The sequence below is a fragment of the Pterocles gutturalis genome, unplaced genomic scaffold (genome assembly GCF_000699245.1).
Source record: "Pterocles gutturalis isolate BGI_N339 unplaced genomic scaffold, ASM69924v1 scaffold39119, whole genome shotgun sequence".
Taxonomy (NCBI): Eukaryota; Metazoa; Chordata; class Aves; order Pterocliformes; family Pteroclidae; genus Pterocles; species Pterocles gutturalis.
This window is the reverse complement of record NW_010132029.1, coordinates 236-17,763: the sequence shown is the minus strand read 5'-3', so window position 1 is coordinate 17,763 and position 17,528 is coordinate 236. Positions and strand designations below refer to the sequence as shown.

At 35.8% G+C, this 17,528-nt stretch overlaps 1 protein-coding gene across 1 annotated transcript in view; it reads left to right on the top strand.

Annotated features, from left to right (window-relative positions):
- MAP3K2 (mitogen-activated protein kinase kinase kinase 2) overlaps window positions 1-11,007 on the top strand; it is a 26,655-nt gene extending 15,648 nt beyond the window's left edge. The window contains exons 9-15 of the mRNA XM_010080786.1: window positions 335-430; window positions 3,034-3,240; window positions 3,984-4,132; window positions 5,860-5,991; window positions 7,333-7,462; window positions 8,501-8,678; window positions 10,505-11,007. Of these exons, the coding sequence (XP_010079088.1) occupies window positions 335-430; window positions 3,034-3,240; window positions 3,984-4,132; window positions 5,860-5,991; window positions 7,333-7,462; window positions 8,501-8,678; window positions 10,505-10,730 (1,118 nt within the window). The 3' untranslated portion in view covers window positions 10,731-11,007. The remainder of the gene's footprint in view (window positions 1-334; window positions 431-3,033; window positions 3,241-3,983; window positions 4,133-5,859; window positions 5,992-7,332; window positions 7,463-8,500; window positions 8,679-10,504) is intronic.
- The last annotated feature ends 6,521 nt before the right edge of the window (window positions 11,008-17,528 follow it).

The following is a 17,528-nucleotide window of genomic DNA, read 5'->3' as shown; positions in this document are numbered from 1 at the left end:
TGTAATATCCCAGAATTCCTCTAGAAACTATTTTTAAAAATTGGAGTAATTAGGCATGCTGCAGTCCTCTGACATTCTTTTAATCAAGAGGTTACAAACCACTTGAGCTATTGAATACTTGGTCCTTTGGAACTTTTAGCTGAATGTCCTTTTAATTCTTGTGATTTGCTAGATTTGTGGCTTTTGTTCTATAATCTTTTTTGCTCTGATGCTTACACTTGAAGCATGTCCTCTGATATGCTTCCCCATGTTTAAGTTTATAATACCAAAGTGAGTAATTTAATATGCTTCGGTCACATTTTTTAATTTTGAAATGTATCTTTTTATTTTCTAGTAGAGTATGATATCCCAATATTTGAGAAGTTTGGAAAGGGGGGAACTTATCCCCGAAGATACCATATTTCATATCATCAACAAGACTACAATGACGGTAAGTGTGAATACTGCAGGAGTTCTACTTTATTAACTTGGCTTTCTCTTATTAAAAAGTGAAGGAGAAAATTTAGATTGTAAAATCGTAATGAAAGAAAATATTGAAGAAATGGAAAGCTTAACTTCTTTCCCCAGACTCCCTTGCTAAACTTTAATGATTGATAGGGCTGCTGTACCTTACCACAGGTAAAGTTATGGATTACGGAATTCATGACTCATATGCACAGCTATAAAAATGTCCTCTAACTTTGGCCATGCACAAGTCATGCAGTGTAAGCCTTTGACCTTTGTGACCCTTTTCTATCCAAAGTAGGTATGTCAGTTAGTTTGTCATTTCTTGTTTTGCTTAAAAAACCCCAATTACAGTGGAGTTCCTATTAACAGTTTCTCAGACTAAAAGAGTAAATAAAATCGAAGAGCAATAATTGAAACCGAGAAATTAACAATTAGCTGGTGGAATAAATTGTTGGAATGCAAGACAGCACCTGCCGATGTGGCCACAAGACTGATTGGGATAATAATAACATTGATGTAAATTAAATGCGTTAAATTTCCAAAGGAAGGAAAGAGAAGCAGCTGAAGGATTGTCTGTCTTGAGGGTGAGTCAAGCACTAGTTGAGAAGTGTTAAGAAGAAACTTTTTCAAAGACCAGATGGTTTCATTTGCAGTATGGAATGAGCACAGCAATAAATAGAATTCTGTTACAGAAATCACATAAATACCAAATTGAAGGACTGCAAGGCAGCTTTAGTCCAGTCCCTTGCTAGGGCAAGATTAAAGAGACAAAGATGTCACACTGACTTGTAAGTAAACTCTAATTTGACTTTAAGAGATACTAATTTTCTTTAGGTAACTAACTTTGAAGGTAGCTTATCTTATCACTTACCTTTCTGTGTCTTCTAAATAATTTTTCCTGGAAATGAAACAAAAACCTAGTTACTCCATTATAACGCAGTGAAAACTTGGTCACTGCCGATATATAACACTGCATCACACGCATCTCTCTTTCTCTCCATAGTTTTCTTCTTTCAAGCCATAACCTTACCTCAAACATTTTTGCAAACCTCATGTTTTCTTCTGGTCTTTTCTCCATTCTTCTAGTGGCCAAAACTGAACAGAGCACTCTAGCTGAGGCTTTTCTCATGGCCGCTGTATGTATAAGATAAGCTATAACCATGACTCAGTATGTAATGGTCACGTTAATATATTCCAGAATGGCGCTTTTTGTTTTTTCATAGTCACCATACTGACTGCTGTTCAGTCTATCATCTGTTATAGTTCCTATAGCCTTTTCTACGTGATTGTTAGCCAACCTATTACTTTACACTTTGTGGTTTCTGCATTTGATTTCTGTTTAAGTATGAATGTTGTACTACTATACTGAATTGAATATTGTTGATTTATGAATCATCTCCAACTTACTAATATAATTTTATCATTAAATGGATTTCCAGGCCACACTTAACTTGATGTCATCTGCAATGTTTCAGTGTGTTATGTTCCATCATATATACATCATCAATTAAAATAGTGTATGGAAGTGGACTGCAGGTAAACTGCTGTGGTTGTCCACTTAAATGATCCTCCCCTCTGATGAGAGATCACTGATAACTGCTCTGAGTCTGTCTTGGGCATCCTCTGCATAGTAAGTTGGTCTGTGCAACACTTCACTAATTAGCTTATGAGAATGTCCGATGAAATGGAGAAATTGAATTAGCTACCTGTGAGAAACCAATTATCGCTGGTTTATCACCTTATCATCTTCCCAGTGGTTTATAAAACTGCTTAATATTTTGTTCACATATATTGGAATTGGCCTGACTAGTGTATAAATCCAGGTCCACTTTTCAAAGATATTTTATCTGCTTTCTTCAGTCCCCTGGGAACTCCTTCTCCAGTGTAATACCTAATGAATCCGAGACTCCTTCATCTATTTCTATGAGTTCTGTAGCATGAAACTTCATCAGGCTATGCTGACCTAAAAATGTTTGTGTTATCTGAATGTATTAACATGAATCGTCTTAGTTATCTGGTTCTAATTAACCTTTTTGAAGATAAAGGTCCTTTTTTTTATCCTGATGCTGTAGCCATCTCTGAATTATGCATTGTTTGGGTGTTGGTTTTTTTTTTTTAGTCTTCCTTTTGATTCTGTGTCTTTCTCTACATTCAATACATATTAGTTTACAGGATGAAGATGCCAGCCTGGGCGCCACTGGAATGTAAACATATCTCTCACTCTCCTCTTTATCGGAAATTTTGTATTTATACCTTGGGCATTTTCCTTTCTCCTTTCACAGCCCTCCAGGTTTCTGAAGCATGTCCATTATGTTTCAGAATTCTTCCAGAATTTGGTCCCAATTTTGGTCATTGAAATGTAAACCAGCTTTTGATTCAGTTTAATCCTTACTTACATCTGTGATGAGTGTTTGTTTTCTTCTAGGTGAAAAGTTAAACTAGTAAATTTCATTATCATTACACCATATCATATTCTGTGGAAGATTTGAACTACATTATGTGTAATTCACAAAGTATTTGCATAAAAACATTGCATAACAGTATTTCTTGTAGTGTAACAGTAGTGGTTTTTGTGTGTCATTGAAGGTCGTAAAACTTTTCCAAGAGCCAGAAGGACTCAGGGGAACAGCTTCCGATCACCAGTTAGTTTCAGTCCCACTGATCACTCACTGAGCACCAGTAGCGGAAGCAGCGTCTTTACGCCAGAATATGAAGATAACCGAATGAGGAGGAGGGGAAGTGACATAGACAATCCTACTTTGTCAGTCATGGACATCAGCCCACCCAGTCGCTGTAAGTTAAGGCATTTTGTGAACTCCACTGTAAAACTCTCTTACCTTTCGAGTATATCATGTCAAAACTAAGTGTGTCATCAAAATAAATGCAATTAAGTAATATATTTTTATCTCTCTAATAGGAAAATGTCAAGACCATATGCCCTTCAGTTTTTAGATTGCTTACTGCATCAACTTTCATGTAGATTTTCACATGAAATTTACATCTGTGATAACAAAACACTGTGAAAATATCTTCTATTATTTGTTAGACTCTTGAGAACCCAAGAAAGGTTATGTAAGTTGCAGTTACTATTTAGTTTTGCAGATGTTGGTCAAATTTTCCGATTAAATTGTAGATCTTAAATAGGTACTGGTTTATATCTATGGTGGCATTTCAGGAGCAAATATACTTTGTCATTTCTTCAGTAGCTGGTAGATTTTAATCATGCCTTAATTTTTTTTTTAAAAAGTTACTGAGGTTGTTTAACATGCTTTTTCTGTTTTTCAGATTAGCTGTTGCTAGTTGTTTTAAGTATGTCTATCTCTACCACAAATTATTTTGTGAATAAATTTAAGTAGCTCATGTTTTCCATCTTACAGAAAGTTTTCTTGATCTTTGTAACTCATATGGGTAGGACACACAGTCTCTGTTGCTGAAAAATGTAGACTTTAAAAAAATTATTTTCTGTGTATTCCAGTTTTTCTCGATCAGATGAATAACAAGCTCATTTGAAAACCAAAACATACTTATATTTTCAGCACCACGAGCTCCAACTAACTGGAGACTTGGTAAACTGCTGGGTCAAGGTGCATTTGGCAGAGTATATCTGTGTTACGATGCTGATACCGGAAGAGAACTGGCTGTTAAACAGGTTCAGTTTGATCCTGATAGTCCAGAAACCAGCAAGGTAAGTGTTACCAAAGATGGAGTTTGTAAAGGTCTTCTGCTGAAGTGGTGTGTTCCAGACTAGACTAATGTTCCTTTCCTTGACCAGGATGATGGTTTAAAATATGTTGTGTTTTCATGTCCTTGTTAGGAATTCTGTTTTGTTAGTACCACAGAAAATTAGTTTCGTTGCCTGATTTTACTGTTACATACCATTTTTTAATTCTCGGACATATCCTTACAAAGTGAGCATGCATAACTTAATTTGGTGCGGTCTCAGTCTCTAAAACTAAATAATCCATTATGAAGTGTGCTCTGAAATAGATAATTATTTATACTTACAGGAATTAGAACAAGTTCCATTTATAAACAGAAAAATCTATACTAATTTAAGTGTTTGAAAATAAATTCTCAAGAATATTTTGTTTGTCTCTGAAGAGAGTTTGATGTTATTTTTTTTATCTTTTGGGGGGAGGGATTGGGGTTTTTTTGTAAAACTTTGGGCATCGGGACTAGCTACTGTTATTCATTGTCTTTCTCTCTGAAGAGCAGAAGTTTCATTGTCAGTTTATTCTTTCTCTAAAATTGAACTTGTCCTTCTTTAAATACTGGACACTTAAGGAGAGAAACTATTTAAAAGTAGCACCGATATTCTATTTCTTTTTTCCCAAACCATACTTGCTGCTTTTTACAGGATGGAAAAAGAATTATTTCTTTTCCTGCATTAGGACTACGTTCTGCACTGTGGGGAGCAAGGCCGGGGAAACAATGGGTGTAAGCATGATTGCAGAATTGAGTGGCTACCAGTTATAGTTGCTGCTACTAGTGATGTAGGATCAAAGGAAAAAAAAGCCAAGAATCATTTGTGCTGTAGATTTCTAGTGTAGTTGTTGTTGCTACTTCTTTAAAATGTAACAAAACAACTGATTATGCTTTGAAAATGTTAACTGTAAAATACTGTAGTCTCTCCTGTAGCAGCAGTTTTATGACCACTTGCCATAGCATTTTGTAATGTGTGCCTCTCAGTGTCAAAAAATCTGTTTTCATTCAAACCTCTGAAGTGTGAGGGTATCAGTAATAGTCTGTGATGGATAAAAATTAAGTTTTGACAAAAGAATTCTAGGTGAAATTTGGAATCCAGTCAAGTCTGAACTTGTGGATTAGCATTTTTCCAGCATCTTACTGTACAGTCTGTTTCATAATACCTTGCTTCTTCTTAGTATTTCATATAGCTCTAGAGAATGCACCCTATGTGTGAATGTTTTTCTTTGGTGTATTTCACTATTACAGTACTAAGTCATGTTTAAAGTATAGCCTAATCCTGGAAAAGTTAAGAATGAATGCTAATTATTCCACTACAAAGATTTAAAGATACATTTTCTTTTTACTCAGTTGGAGGCTTGTAACATGTAGCATGTTGATAAATTGTCACTGACTTCATACGTGTGCTCTGAAACAAACATACTTTCAAAGTAAGAGAAACAATGAATTAACAGCAAAATCATCCCAAAGTCAATTTATAGAAAAGCCACAGGTTTTTTTTTATTTCCCTCAATATAATTATGACATTTTCTTGTTATAAAATATATAAACTTTACATAAACTACATGAGGTTTGTTTTGTTTTTTTTTTTACTTAGTTTGCATAACCCTTCAATACACACATACTGTCCTGCTTTAAAGAAACCAAATCCAAAACTTTATTGTTACTACATCAATCATGGTACATTGTCTGTTTTTTTCCTTTTAGGAAGTAAATGCACTTGAATGTGAGATTCAGTTGCTGAAAAATCTGCTGCATGAAAGAATTGTTCAGTATTATGGCTTCTTGAGAGATCCACCAGAGAGAACGCTCTCTATATTCATGGAATATATGCCTGGGGTAAGCAAGAGAGCCAGGCCACGTCTACCATCGCTTCTAATAATGTGATGAGCACCCAAGTAGACAGGTCTACAGAAGTTCACACAGATATTAAAGATACGTTCAACTTAAAAACAGTATCAAAAATGGCTACTGACAAGTGCTTACAGCAGCCTGTCTTCTTCATTGTTTGTTTGGGTTTTCAGAATTGCAGTGGTTTGTACAAAAGTTGTTTGGATTTGATTTTGGCATAAGAAATGCCTGGCAATGTCCTTGAAAAGACAGTATTATTATTAATGAACTCTTGAATCTTCCTGTATTTTAATATTTATTTTTACTGCACTTCAGCTTGTGCTGTTGTATAGTCATCATCTCAAGTGCTCAGTTATTCTGGGAAAACAAAAAGTAGCTAAGATGGGTGTGGCAATGAGTGCATACAGAAAATAATCTTGGTGCTTGGTTTTTGTGTGGCACTTAGGTACATGTCGAACTGTTTGTTAAGAACTATTATGAGGTCAGAAAACTGTAGATTTTCATTTTCTCACCAAGTGGGGTCAGTAAAGCTAAATCAAATGTGCTCATATAAAAACATAGACTCTGTATTTTTGAATAGTTATAGCATTCTACTTTACTGCGAGACTCCACAGCAGAGAAGTGGTGTGTGGGGCTTTGTGGTGGTGGTGTTTTTGTGGGTTTTAGTTTGGTTTTTTTCAGGTGAATTCTGGGCTTTGTTTTGGGGAGCTTCTTTAATTTTTCTGAGATTTGGAGGACAGGGTCACAGAAGTAATCTTGGCAGTTTATAATTCTGTGTGACAAAGCCAGGTTATGCAGTAATAGTTACTAAACCATGGATTCTTTATTTAATGTCATGTTAAGCCAAGACTGACTTAGCTTTTAATTTTTGTGTAAAGCACCATTCTCCACCATGTGGTGTTCTAGTCTTGACAACCTTTTTTTTTTTTCCCCAAGTATAAACTAACCAGGGTGAATGGCATGTGTTTCGTCCAACCTGAGTATTGCCATGTAACCATCAAAAAAGTTGAGAGTAGTGTTTGAGTGAAAATACTGATGTTCTCTTTTTCTGTACATCACACTGGAACTATTGAGCTGCTTGACAATTCTAAAGTTAATAGGTTAACATTTCAGTATATGACTTCTCTGTACAGCCTCTTCTTTTATCAAAGTTTGTATATTTCTCTGTGGAGATAAAACTATATATGTCCTTCTAAGTTGATCTGGAGAAGTGCTGCAACTTTAAATGTTACCATTTCAGGCATACATTTCATTGAAGTTCAACTGTAGTATTAGCCCACTTGTGATTCTAGAAATGTTACAGTGTGTTATACTTCTTGTTTGCCATAGGGTTCCATTAAAGACCAACTGAAATCATACGGAGCTCTCACAGAGAATGTGACTCGTAAATATACACGGCAGATTTTGGAAGGAGTTCACTATTTGCACAGTAATATGATTGTCCATCGAGATATTAAAGGTAATGACAGTTCTGTGCACAGTTCAATGCTCTTTGCTAAAAATTCTTTTCTAGTCTTGTGTGAAGCGCTAAAATGTAATTAAGTTTGAAATGCCAAAATACTGACTAAAAATCAATGAGATTGCTTTCTATCATTTATTTCTGTCACTGTTGTTACCTGAGGGGGGAAAAATAAGCAACTTTGTGATGTTCTAGCAGACTTCTGAAAATGTTTCCATAGTCTCTGTCTGAAAAATAGTCATAATAAATTTCTTTCTAATTTTATTTTAATGTTAATAGTTTTGATTATATCAAAAGATGATGTCATTACAAATACATAGAATGTCCAGAGGAAAGCATCATGACTTGAAAGTTTAATTTTAGAGAGTTTTACTTCAATCAATTATAGAGGGATTACCCAGCACTTCACTGGTACAAGAAATTATTTCTTCCATTTTACTGCCTGGAAACCTGAGGAAACAGACATATTTACTTTTTGCAGATAGATATAGGTGACTTGCAAGTACTGCATAAACCAGTTATGAATACATAGGAAAATGGTGATGTGCAAAATAGGTCTGTTGCTATCTTACTGTTTTCCTGCTGCTTTGTATCAATAGTGTTTTGTTCAAAAAAAGGTTGAGATAGCCTGGTCACTTTGTACATGTTTATGCAGAAAAGTGTTTTCAACAAATCTCTAACACAGTTTGAGATTTTGCTTTAATATAATATGAAGACATTTTCAGTTGTGTGGAAATGTCTTTTCCCATTTCTTTTGATTGCCCTTGTATGGCACATTCCTTATTTTGTCGGGAAGGCTTTACAAAGTGACTGGCACTTTCCGGAAAAGGCCTAGGATGCAAACCAATGGGTACAATTCATTATTTTCTGAACCTTGGAATAGAGTGGTAGGAATTAGCAGAGAAAGTAAATTTTCTGTCTCAAAATACTAGGCTGATCTTGCATTGTATCACTGAATTTAAACTTTTGTTACCATTTTTCACACCAAAATGGTAATGGGCCTTTCATGAATGTAGCCCTGTGTTCCCTTCCTTCCAGGAGCTAATATTCTGCGAGATTCAGCAGGCAATGTGAAGCTCGGTGACTTTGGTGCCAGCAAACGACTGCAGACTATCTGTCTCTCTGGTACAGGAATGAAGTCTGTCACAGGAACTCCATACTGGATGAGTCCAGAAGTTATTAGTGGAGAAGGGTATGGCAGAAAAGCAGATATCTGGTATGTTTTAAAAAAAAAAAAACTTCTCTACTGAAAGGTGTCATTTCAGAATGGGCTCTCTTTCAACAAAGTGCAGGTGTTCATTATCTGAAGTTGGAGTGTTTCTTTCTGGAGTTTAAGCCAATGAAGGTGGCAAGTCTGAAAACTAACAGTAGTATTTGGAGAGTATAACACTGAAATTTGGGAAATTTTCATTTGGCAATTCCTCAGACCATTGATTTAGGGATCATAAGAGAATCCTTTGAACTGACCTTGCATGAAGTTCGGGTTACCAGACTGTAAATCTTGAAGAGCTACTGGGTGAAATCAACACATGAAGCTTTGAAACATCAATTAAGTTAATGACCTGTAATGAAACTTTATCACTGAAATACTTTTGATGCAAAGCAGAAAATTAAATGCTGGTCCTTTAAAAGATGAGCACATAAGAAGGAATTAGCCAGATTTAAATAGGTGGTATCAAAAAAATAATTTGGTTTAAGTTGTTATTAAGTTTTTAAGAATTAAAAAAATTAAAAAATTTCAAAAAATGAATGTTTGTGATACATTGTGTAAGATGACATAGTCTAATGTAGCTCCAGCCCAATGGACAGATGACTTCAGCGATTAGACTCCTTGCACTGCAGATGAGCTGTGAACACACAGAATGATGGGTAGGCAGTAGTAGATAGGCAGGACCAGTAGCACTTTGTGTGTTTAAAAAGGAACCACATTGTATCCAACCAATGACAATACCTTTAACGTCAGGGAAATTAATTTAGCCTGCTTCAGATCACTTACTAGTTATTCTGCTATACTTGAATAGTAGAATAGCCTTATAGACTTCAGGCAGTTGACTTGTTCAACTTTGAAGTATTTGTACCAAGGTTAATGTATGGTTTTTGATGGAGAAAATCCTGGTCAAAACTAAGAAAAAATACTGAAGTTGGACTTCTGTCGTTCAGTAAATCCTTATTGTATAAAGAAATGTACCTCTGTCTAACCTGAAACTTCTTGCAAGCATCTTGAAAAACCATAAAACTTCCCAAAAATTGGGATATTATTCCAGCCTATACATTTTGCAGTATCAGTCACTTGTTATTGGAAGAGCCTGATCTCGCAGGACTTATGGAACAAAGTTTTCTGGCCATATGCATGCCCTTTTGCCTTCCTAAATCCTTTAAACATAAGCGTTGTACCTGAAGATTGTTTAGGATCTTAGGATTTTGTTTGTCAATCTAAGTATATTTTCAGTATCCTTCACTAAAAGAGGAAGATAACACTGAAGTATGGTTTTAAACTTAACTTCCATGTCATGTTTGTGTATTATTCATTGGTGATAACTCTTGCATTTCTAATGAGCTAGCAAAATATGGAGTATACCCTGACTTAAAGCATTCTTGTTGCTTTGCGTTGGCATTAGGCCTTAATGAGCAAGAAAACTGAAGTGCATTCAAACCCTGCAGGTGTCTGAAGAGCTGGAGTACAAGGGTCGTGCAGCATTCATGGCCTGTATCAGCCTCCTGGGCACTGAGCAGTGGCAGTGCCATAACACAGAGGTTATTGGGTAGAGAAATATCTAATTGTGTCTTCACTGAGGTAGTAGCTTTTGGCCCAGTGAAGTAATAAAGTGAAGATGTAGGTAGTGATTCATATAACTTTGAGATAAAGTGTATAGCTGTACCTGCGATTTTTTTACACACCTGTTTGCTGCTGAAGTAGCTCTGTAGAGTTAAGTGGACACTACATATTTGTGATATTTTATAGCAGCTCTCTGCTATTTCTTGTTTTCCTAGAAGAGCATGACTCCGTTGTAACCTGCTGTTTCACTTCTGCCTCTGTTTCAGGAGCGTAGGTTGTACAGTGGTAGAAATGCTCACTGAGAAGCCCCCGTGGGCAGAGTTCGAAGCAATGGCTGCCATCTTTAAAATTGCCACTCAGCCAACCAACCCCCAGCTACCACCTCATGTCTCCGACCATGCTCGGGATTTCTTGAAACGGATTTTTATCGAGGCCAAGCTGCGACCATTTGCAGATGAACTGCTAAGACATACGTTTGCACACTATCACTAACAGCCTGCCTCAACTCAGCTTGCTTCTACTGCATTTGTTTTCTATTTGACTGCACTTTTATTTTTTATTTTTTACAAAAAGAAAAAGGAGAAAAAAGACAAGAGAGAATATTCTCTTGAATCTTTGTTTCACTTAGATTGTAAACAATCTAAATTTTGTATCTAAATGGGAATCTTCTCTCCCCCACTCCCACCAGGACTAGAACTTTTTGTTTCTATAATGTACTGATGTGGTTCATGTAGATAAAGCACTTTAGTACATATTTGTTCCTTATTTAAAGGGTAAAAAAAAAACAAACAAACAAATGCTTGGACAGTCAGGAACTGTGTGACTTTTTCTGACACCACTGACTGACTCAGGGTGCAGGGAAAAATAGACATGCAGCTAAAGGATGAGAAGGTTACTTCTCTGTAATTGTTCTTTCTATTGTAGGTACTTGCGGCACAGAGTTCCAAGTTCTTATTATAATTTAGAATTTGTAATGGTTTCTGGATTTTTCAGTTTAAGCTGGAACACATGGTTCTGAGAGTTAACGATAAAGCTGGAAGAACTTGGAACTCTTTGTACAGCAGTGTGTCTAAGCGGTACTTCTATGTGACCAAAAGAAAATAACAAAAAAGAACTCAACACTGATGTACTAGTTGGAGGTTTTGGTGTAGAACTATTGTATTATTTAATAGGAAAATAATTACAGGTAAGCAGATTACGGACCCAGACTCCTAGGAACTACTATACTGCAAGAGGAAAATTTCTATAATAGACAAGGGTCAGCTGTTGGATGTAAATAGTTGGGAGAACGCCTCCTGCTGTATCTGCCAAAGAGAACCTCTGTTGCATAAGCTTGGAGGGAGACGGTTATCTTAGATAAGGAAAAATAGTGATGTTGAGAATCAGTTCTCCTCCATAATCCCATGAATGCCGGTTGGAGGGGGAAAGGGAGTGACTAATCCTTGTGCAGTAAATGAGTTACTTGATTCAGAATGAGCTATAAGAAATAATGTTTTCAAAACTGTTGAGAGGCGCTAGGATGGAATGTATGTCGACATCAAGTGCCTGAATAATATAAAATTCTTCCCATTATGCACTAAAAAAATTGTTTTAGTAACACAGTTCAGTCATCTAGGATATGTTGAAAATTCCTGAAATAAAGTTAAAACATCTTTTAATACCAGGAATAAGTGATGGAGAAAGATAAGACTCCAGTTATATTTTTAATAAGGTAGTGATAATGAATCCACATGAACAAGTAAGCACAGCATAAAAGATTGTATGAAGTATAGGCGACAAGCATAAGGAGAGCCAGCAATTAAATTACATGAGCATGATTACTCCAGCCTGATAATCCAGATGATTGGTGATTGTCAGATTTCCAACTGTCATAAACCGTACATTAATCACTTCTTCCTAGTGTAATAAAAGAACAAAAGTAAAACTCTGAAATACTGCTTCTCAATTGAAGAAAGTCCAGGTAATGATCAGGTGTAGTGAATAAATTGACTTGTCACAACAGAAAAGTCAAATTCTCATATTTTTGTAGAAGAACACAACATAAATAATTTAAAAGGGCATTTGGAAATAAACTCTTGGACTACAGAACTGAAATACTGTATACTGTTTTGGATGATTCATTGCTTGCTTTTGTTGTTTTGTAAAGGCAGAGTGGGCTGGTACTGTGAACCTTGTCCTTTCTGACAAGGCTTTACCTGTTTTGCATCTTTAGAGGACTATCAGAATTATGAAGTGCATGGAGATAGAACAATAAGCTTGCCCATTCCCATGGCAGTTCACTAATGAGATTTCTGAATATATTCTGCTAACTTCTAAACTTTGTACTAGAGCATAAGCAGGGGTATGGATCTATCTTAATCATTTTACCTGTAGTGGAGTAAGAATGATTTTTTTTTTTTTTTTTTGAGGCCATCTCTCCCAAGACTGAGTGTGGTGGCTTCTTCAGTTTATGTATTTTCCCCAGTTTATAATTTTCTCAGTCAGGGTACACAACTGTGCAAGGTTTTCTGAGCACAGGAAGAACTAGTCAAACCAGGGAAAGTTTAGAAGGCTGAAAAAAAATTCCACTTCTGATGACTTTTTTTTTTTATGCTTGTCTGTCACTACATAAAAGCTATGAAAGCAGCCTTTAAGAAGAATTGGCATGTACTCTGCTGTAAAGGACCTTTGCTTTATAAGCAAAATTTACTGACAGTAGGGATGGGCAGTGTAATGTAGAGCCTAATAGTTTATGTAGGTAATTTAAAGATCATATGATTGAAATGATTGATTTTAAACAGATTAATAATGTACCAAAACCAAGATGAAAACGTATCTAAAAATCAGGGGACAGTAGAGTATGTTACCAAAAAAGGACCTTAAAGGGAAAATATAACCAGGTTTATCTGTAGTGTTCATAACATTTAAATATACTATTCTAAAAAGAAACTGCACTCTCTGAAGCCTGAAAATTTTCAGAATCGAGTTTTCTTATGTGTCCTTTTTGTGAAACAGTGCTGGCTCATGTATATTGCAATATCACTTCCTCGTGATTTTTAATTAGTGAATAATTGAATTTGCTGCTTTTGTGTCTTTTCTAAAAAAATGGTATTCAGTCATGACAAAGGTAAGCATTTTGCAGCCAGGAAAAAAAGAATTTGCAGAACGCATTTTCCTTAATGTCTTTGACATATCAAAAAGCTGCCAGTATAAAGACAGTGCTTTTAAAATGAAGATTACACTTGACAGTTCTAGTGATCCCAGTAAAATTTCATTAATTTAACCAAGATTATTCTTGAGCTGGTTTTTTTCACCCAACAGAGAATTTTTCTACTGACTTAAGCAACTTACATTAAATTAGATGGTCATTAACATAAATGTTTTGAGCTAGAAATAATTATGAAGCTAAATCAGACTTTTACCAAAAGGTTAGCTAATATTTAGTCCCTATTGGGGTAATGTTGTAAACCAGGCTGCATTAAATAACTAGTACCTCTGTATACAAAGTCTGTAAAACATTTAAATTGACTACTGGCGTGATAATGAACAACCAACCCTAGCTCTACAATTTGAGAGGGCACATGGAATTGCATGCTTAGAACTCTGTTCGAGGCGGGTTACAGAACCAAGATCCCTGCTCACAACTTCTGATATCTTACTAACAAAGATACTAGCATTTTAGAATCATGAATTAGTCATAATTGTTGAATTCAGTTACTAGAAAATGCCAATGAAAACAATACTGTTCCAGGGTTGTTTTGCTTTTCTGTAAATACCATGATGAAGCTGTGCTCTCAAAAAATAAGGATCGAGGTTTACAGTGAGTATGCATGTTTTCCAAAGGACATGTTTATCTTCTAATGAATTTTATTATTCTGTTTGTTGCACTTAGTAAGTAACAAGTCAAGCTACTTCAGTAGTATAGTTTTAATGGTGTAACTAATAGTCCTGTTTGAATACAACTCAAAGTTTCAGTCATGTTAGTGCAAGTTGTTTATTTTTAAATTGGGTGATAGAAATATCCATGCAAGGACTTAAAAATATATGGATCTAATAACTTCAAAGTTAAATCTACATAGACTTTTTTGACAGTTTATAGTCTTAAAATTTTAACTTTATTTGCAGTTCAATTTGCAGCTGAACAATCCTTTCAGTATAACAAAATGAAAAGTTATTTGGTTTTCTTTTAAGCTAGTGCCTTTTTATCTGTATGCCTTAATTTTGTTCATATTTGAACACCATATTGAACTATGTCGTACAATTCCATGTCACCAAAACAGTCGTAGGGTATGGGTTGTTTCAAAGTGTCCAAATCGGAATTCACCTAACTGCATTGAAAAGTGTACTTTAGTTATAATCTGCTGCAGACATTTAAATAGAGAATTTAAAAGTGATTTTTGGAGCATTTCCCGAAAGCTTCCTGTGCTAATGCAGGTTTTCTGTTTGCATTTTGGAGATTGTACACTGATGCGCATACCAGAAAAAGGACTTCTCTGCACTCACAGAAATACTGTTAGAGTCAAGATGTAGCTTCCTAGCCCTGGGTAGCAGACTCTGGGTTTACTGTAGAGACCGCAGCAGAGTTCTTGATGGACTTGAAGTTACAGTCAGTAGATTTGTAAATGTGGTACTGTATTAAAAGCTGTTTACTTTCAATACACAGAAATATGATGTGTCTAAGCAAATCAACAGTTTTCATCATGCCCATGAAATTCTTTCCTGTGTCTTTTGGATAATCCTAATCTTGCCGTTGTCTTGACTGAAAGCCTTGTAGCACCTGTAGGTACAGCGCAGTACAGCAAGCCATTCTTTCAGACAACGTAGAGCAATGTCTAACTGCAGCTTCAGAGACTTGAGCAAATTGGTCAGATCTACAGTTATTTATAGCTGTTTTCTTACTTTTTTAATCCTTAAAGTCTTTGTCATGCATTGTGTGCTTGAATGTAAGTCCCTACGGTGTTTCCGGAAAAGCAAAAGTATTACTGCCAGTATCATCTCTTCTTGCTGGTAAACTTGCTGTCTTGTGTTAATGACAAGTCTGCAGTGTAAAATCACATACAATTACCAAAGCTTTTCTATCTCCATATACATATAGCCAAAAGTGATGTTTCATGGATTAGTACTGTTACTTATAGATACATATATATCCATCAGTAAGCTATTGCTAACTGAGTAAAGCAGGTACTAGTACAAAGTTGTAGATGCTGCCCATATTTAAGATTTGGGTGTTTATAGTTGCTGTTTTGATGTGCAAAATTCATGCCAGCATTAAAATTAAGAGTTTGCTTTTCAAAACTCTTTTTAACTTAATCTTATTGTTGTCATTCTAGAATGAATGCATAAGCTTGGTGACTAAACCTGGTCACTTTTATAGCCAGGTTTGAGCTTTGGGACATTTATGGAAGATAAGTAGATTTGTGACCTGACCTGCTCTGTGCACCATAGTAAGAACATTTCAAAGCTGCTGGGAAGCAGTCCACTTGACATGGGAGCCAGCTGTCACCCACAGTTACATGGTTGTCGATGCTGCCTTCAGGCAGAGCCAGAAATGCACACCAAAGGGGGCAGGCAGAATTGCTACCAAACTGGGGCTTCTGAATCAAAGTCCTTGATCAGAAACAAAGGAGCTCCTTTCTCTTTTCATTTCCCTCACTTGGCCTGCACAGTTTATTTTTCTTTCTCGTTGGCATACCTTAAATACTGCATAGGTGGTGGCCACTGATGGCTCTGGAATAAGTTACAAGTTCATGTACAGCTTTATACCAGGGCCCTGTTACTTGAATCCAGGACACTGCAGCTCCCCACTTGCTGGAGCAACCCTTGGTTTTCTCTAGAAATATGTACACGTACATTATCTGAGAGGTAGATGGGGTGGAGGAAATGAAATTTCGCACATTTTAAAGCACCGATGCTAGCAGTCGCACTTTGGCTAGGTCTTGTTTTCATAAACTTAGTCTTAAAGGGAGAGGAACTGGATTAAACCACACCGAAACTGTCTCTCATGGTTCAGCTCTTACATTGAGCCCACTGACGAGGATTGGAGGTCAGGGTCTTCTGTGGAGAGATAAGGAAAAGGGTACTCCAACTCCAGAGTGGATATTCATGGGAAATATTTCAGAGGTTTTTCATGTCTTTTTCCCCAAAACTAGATGATCCTTTTCTCCAGGGGTTATATAATGTGGATTTAAAAACAAGGATTGCATTTTCTTTTCTGAGCAGGCATTAGATTGTCAGTTCCCTAGTGTTTGTTTCTTGTTGATACCAGTATAAAAGGTGGTGTCATCCTAGAATTGGAACGGTTTATTGAAGCCTAGTGTCTGTCATCTCAGACCTCGCAGGAGCCGTATAATGGAATATCACTGTAAATACGTGGAGGAGACTTAGATGAATTGGAGCGTAGGCTTTTAGTTTTCATGAAGCTATGAATAAGAATTTGTAAATTTACTCTTGATCTAATGTACATTTTTATGTAGCCATTAAATTCTCTATTTAATCTATCAGTTTCTCACTGTAAATGTTTTTACTCTCAGTTGAATGCTGGGCACAGTTTGTAATGTATGTACACAAAGGTGTTTTTTTCTATCAACGTTGACTTTTTTGCACATTTTTGGAAATATTTAATTTGTACACTGATTTAATACTCTGACCAATTGTTGATGGGTGTATGAGGATCACGTGTGTGTGCAATGTACTACTGTCTGGATGTATGTTTTTTTTAATTACTTTTGAGATGTTGCTACCAGTAACTGCACTGCTGTTGCTGCTTTACATGGAATATCTTGTGTATAAAAAAAAAGATAAAAACGATTAAAAAACTAGCCTATGGTTATCTTGGTGGAGGAACTCAGGAGTTGAGCATTGCTTGCTAGTTCCATTGGTCTGACAACCTTCCAAACTTTAAAAAAGAAACAAAACAAAAAAACCAAAACCCCCTTGTTAATTCTGTGTATGCATTGAATGTGTGTGTGTGTATATATCCCAGTAATCTTATTCCACAATTTCATTTCTACATTTTTATGAACTTGTTTTTTAAGGGTACTATGTTTAGTTAGAATAATTAAATATATAAAAGCTTTGAGAGATTATTTACTAGATAAATATATTTTCAGCTGGCTGATGTTCAAAATATTTTTTTAATTTTTGTTTTTAACCATTCGAAATGTATTTGTATTTCCAAAATCAGACACGAATTGTACTTAGAAATATATTAAAACACTCTGTAGGGACAACAGTGTGATTTCTCTTTTAAGAATTTTGTATTTTAGAACCCTGCGGAATGTCAGTCTCCTACCTCCATTTGCCAATGGGCTT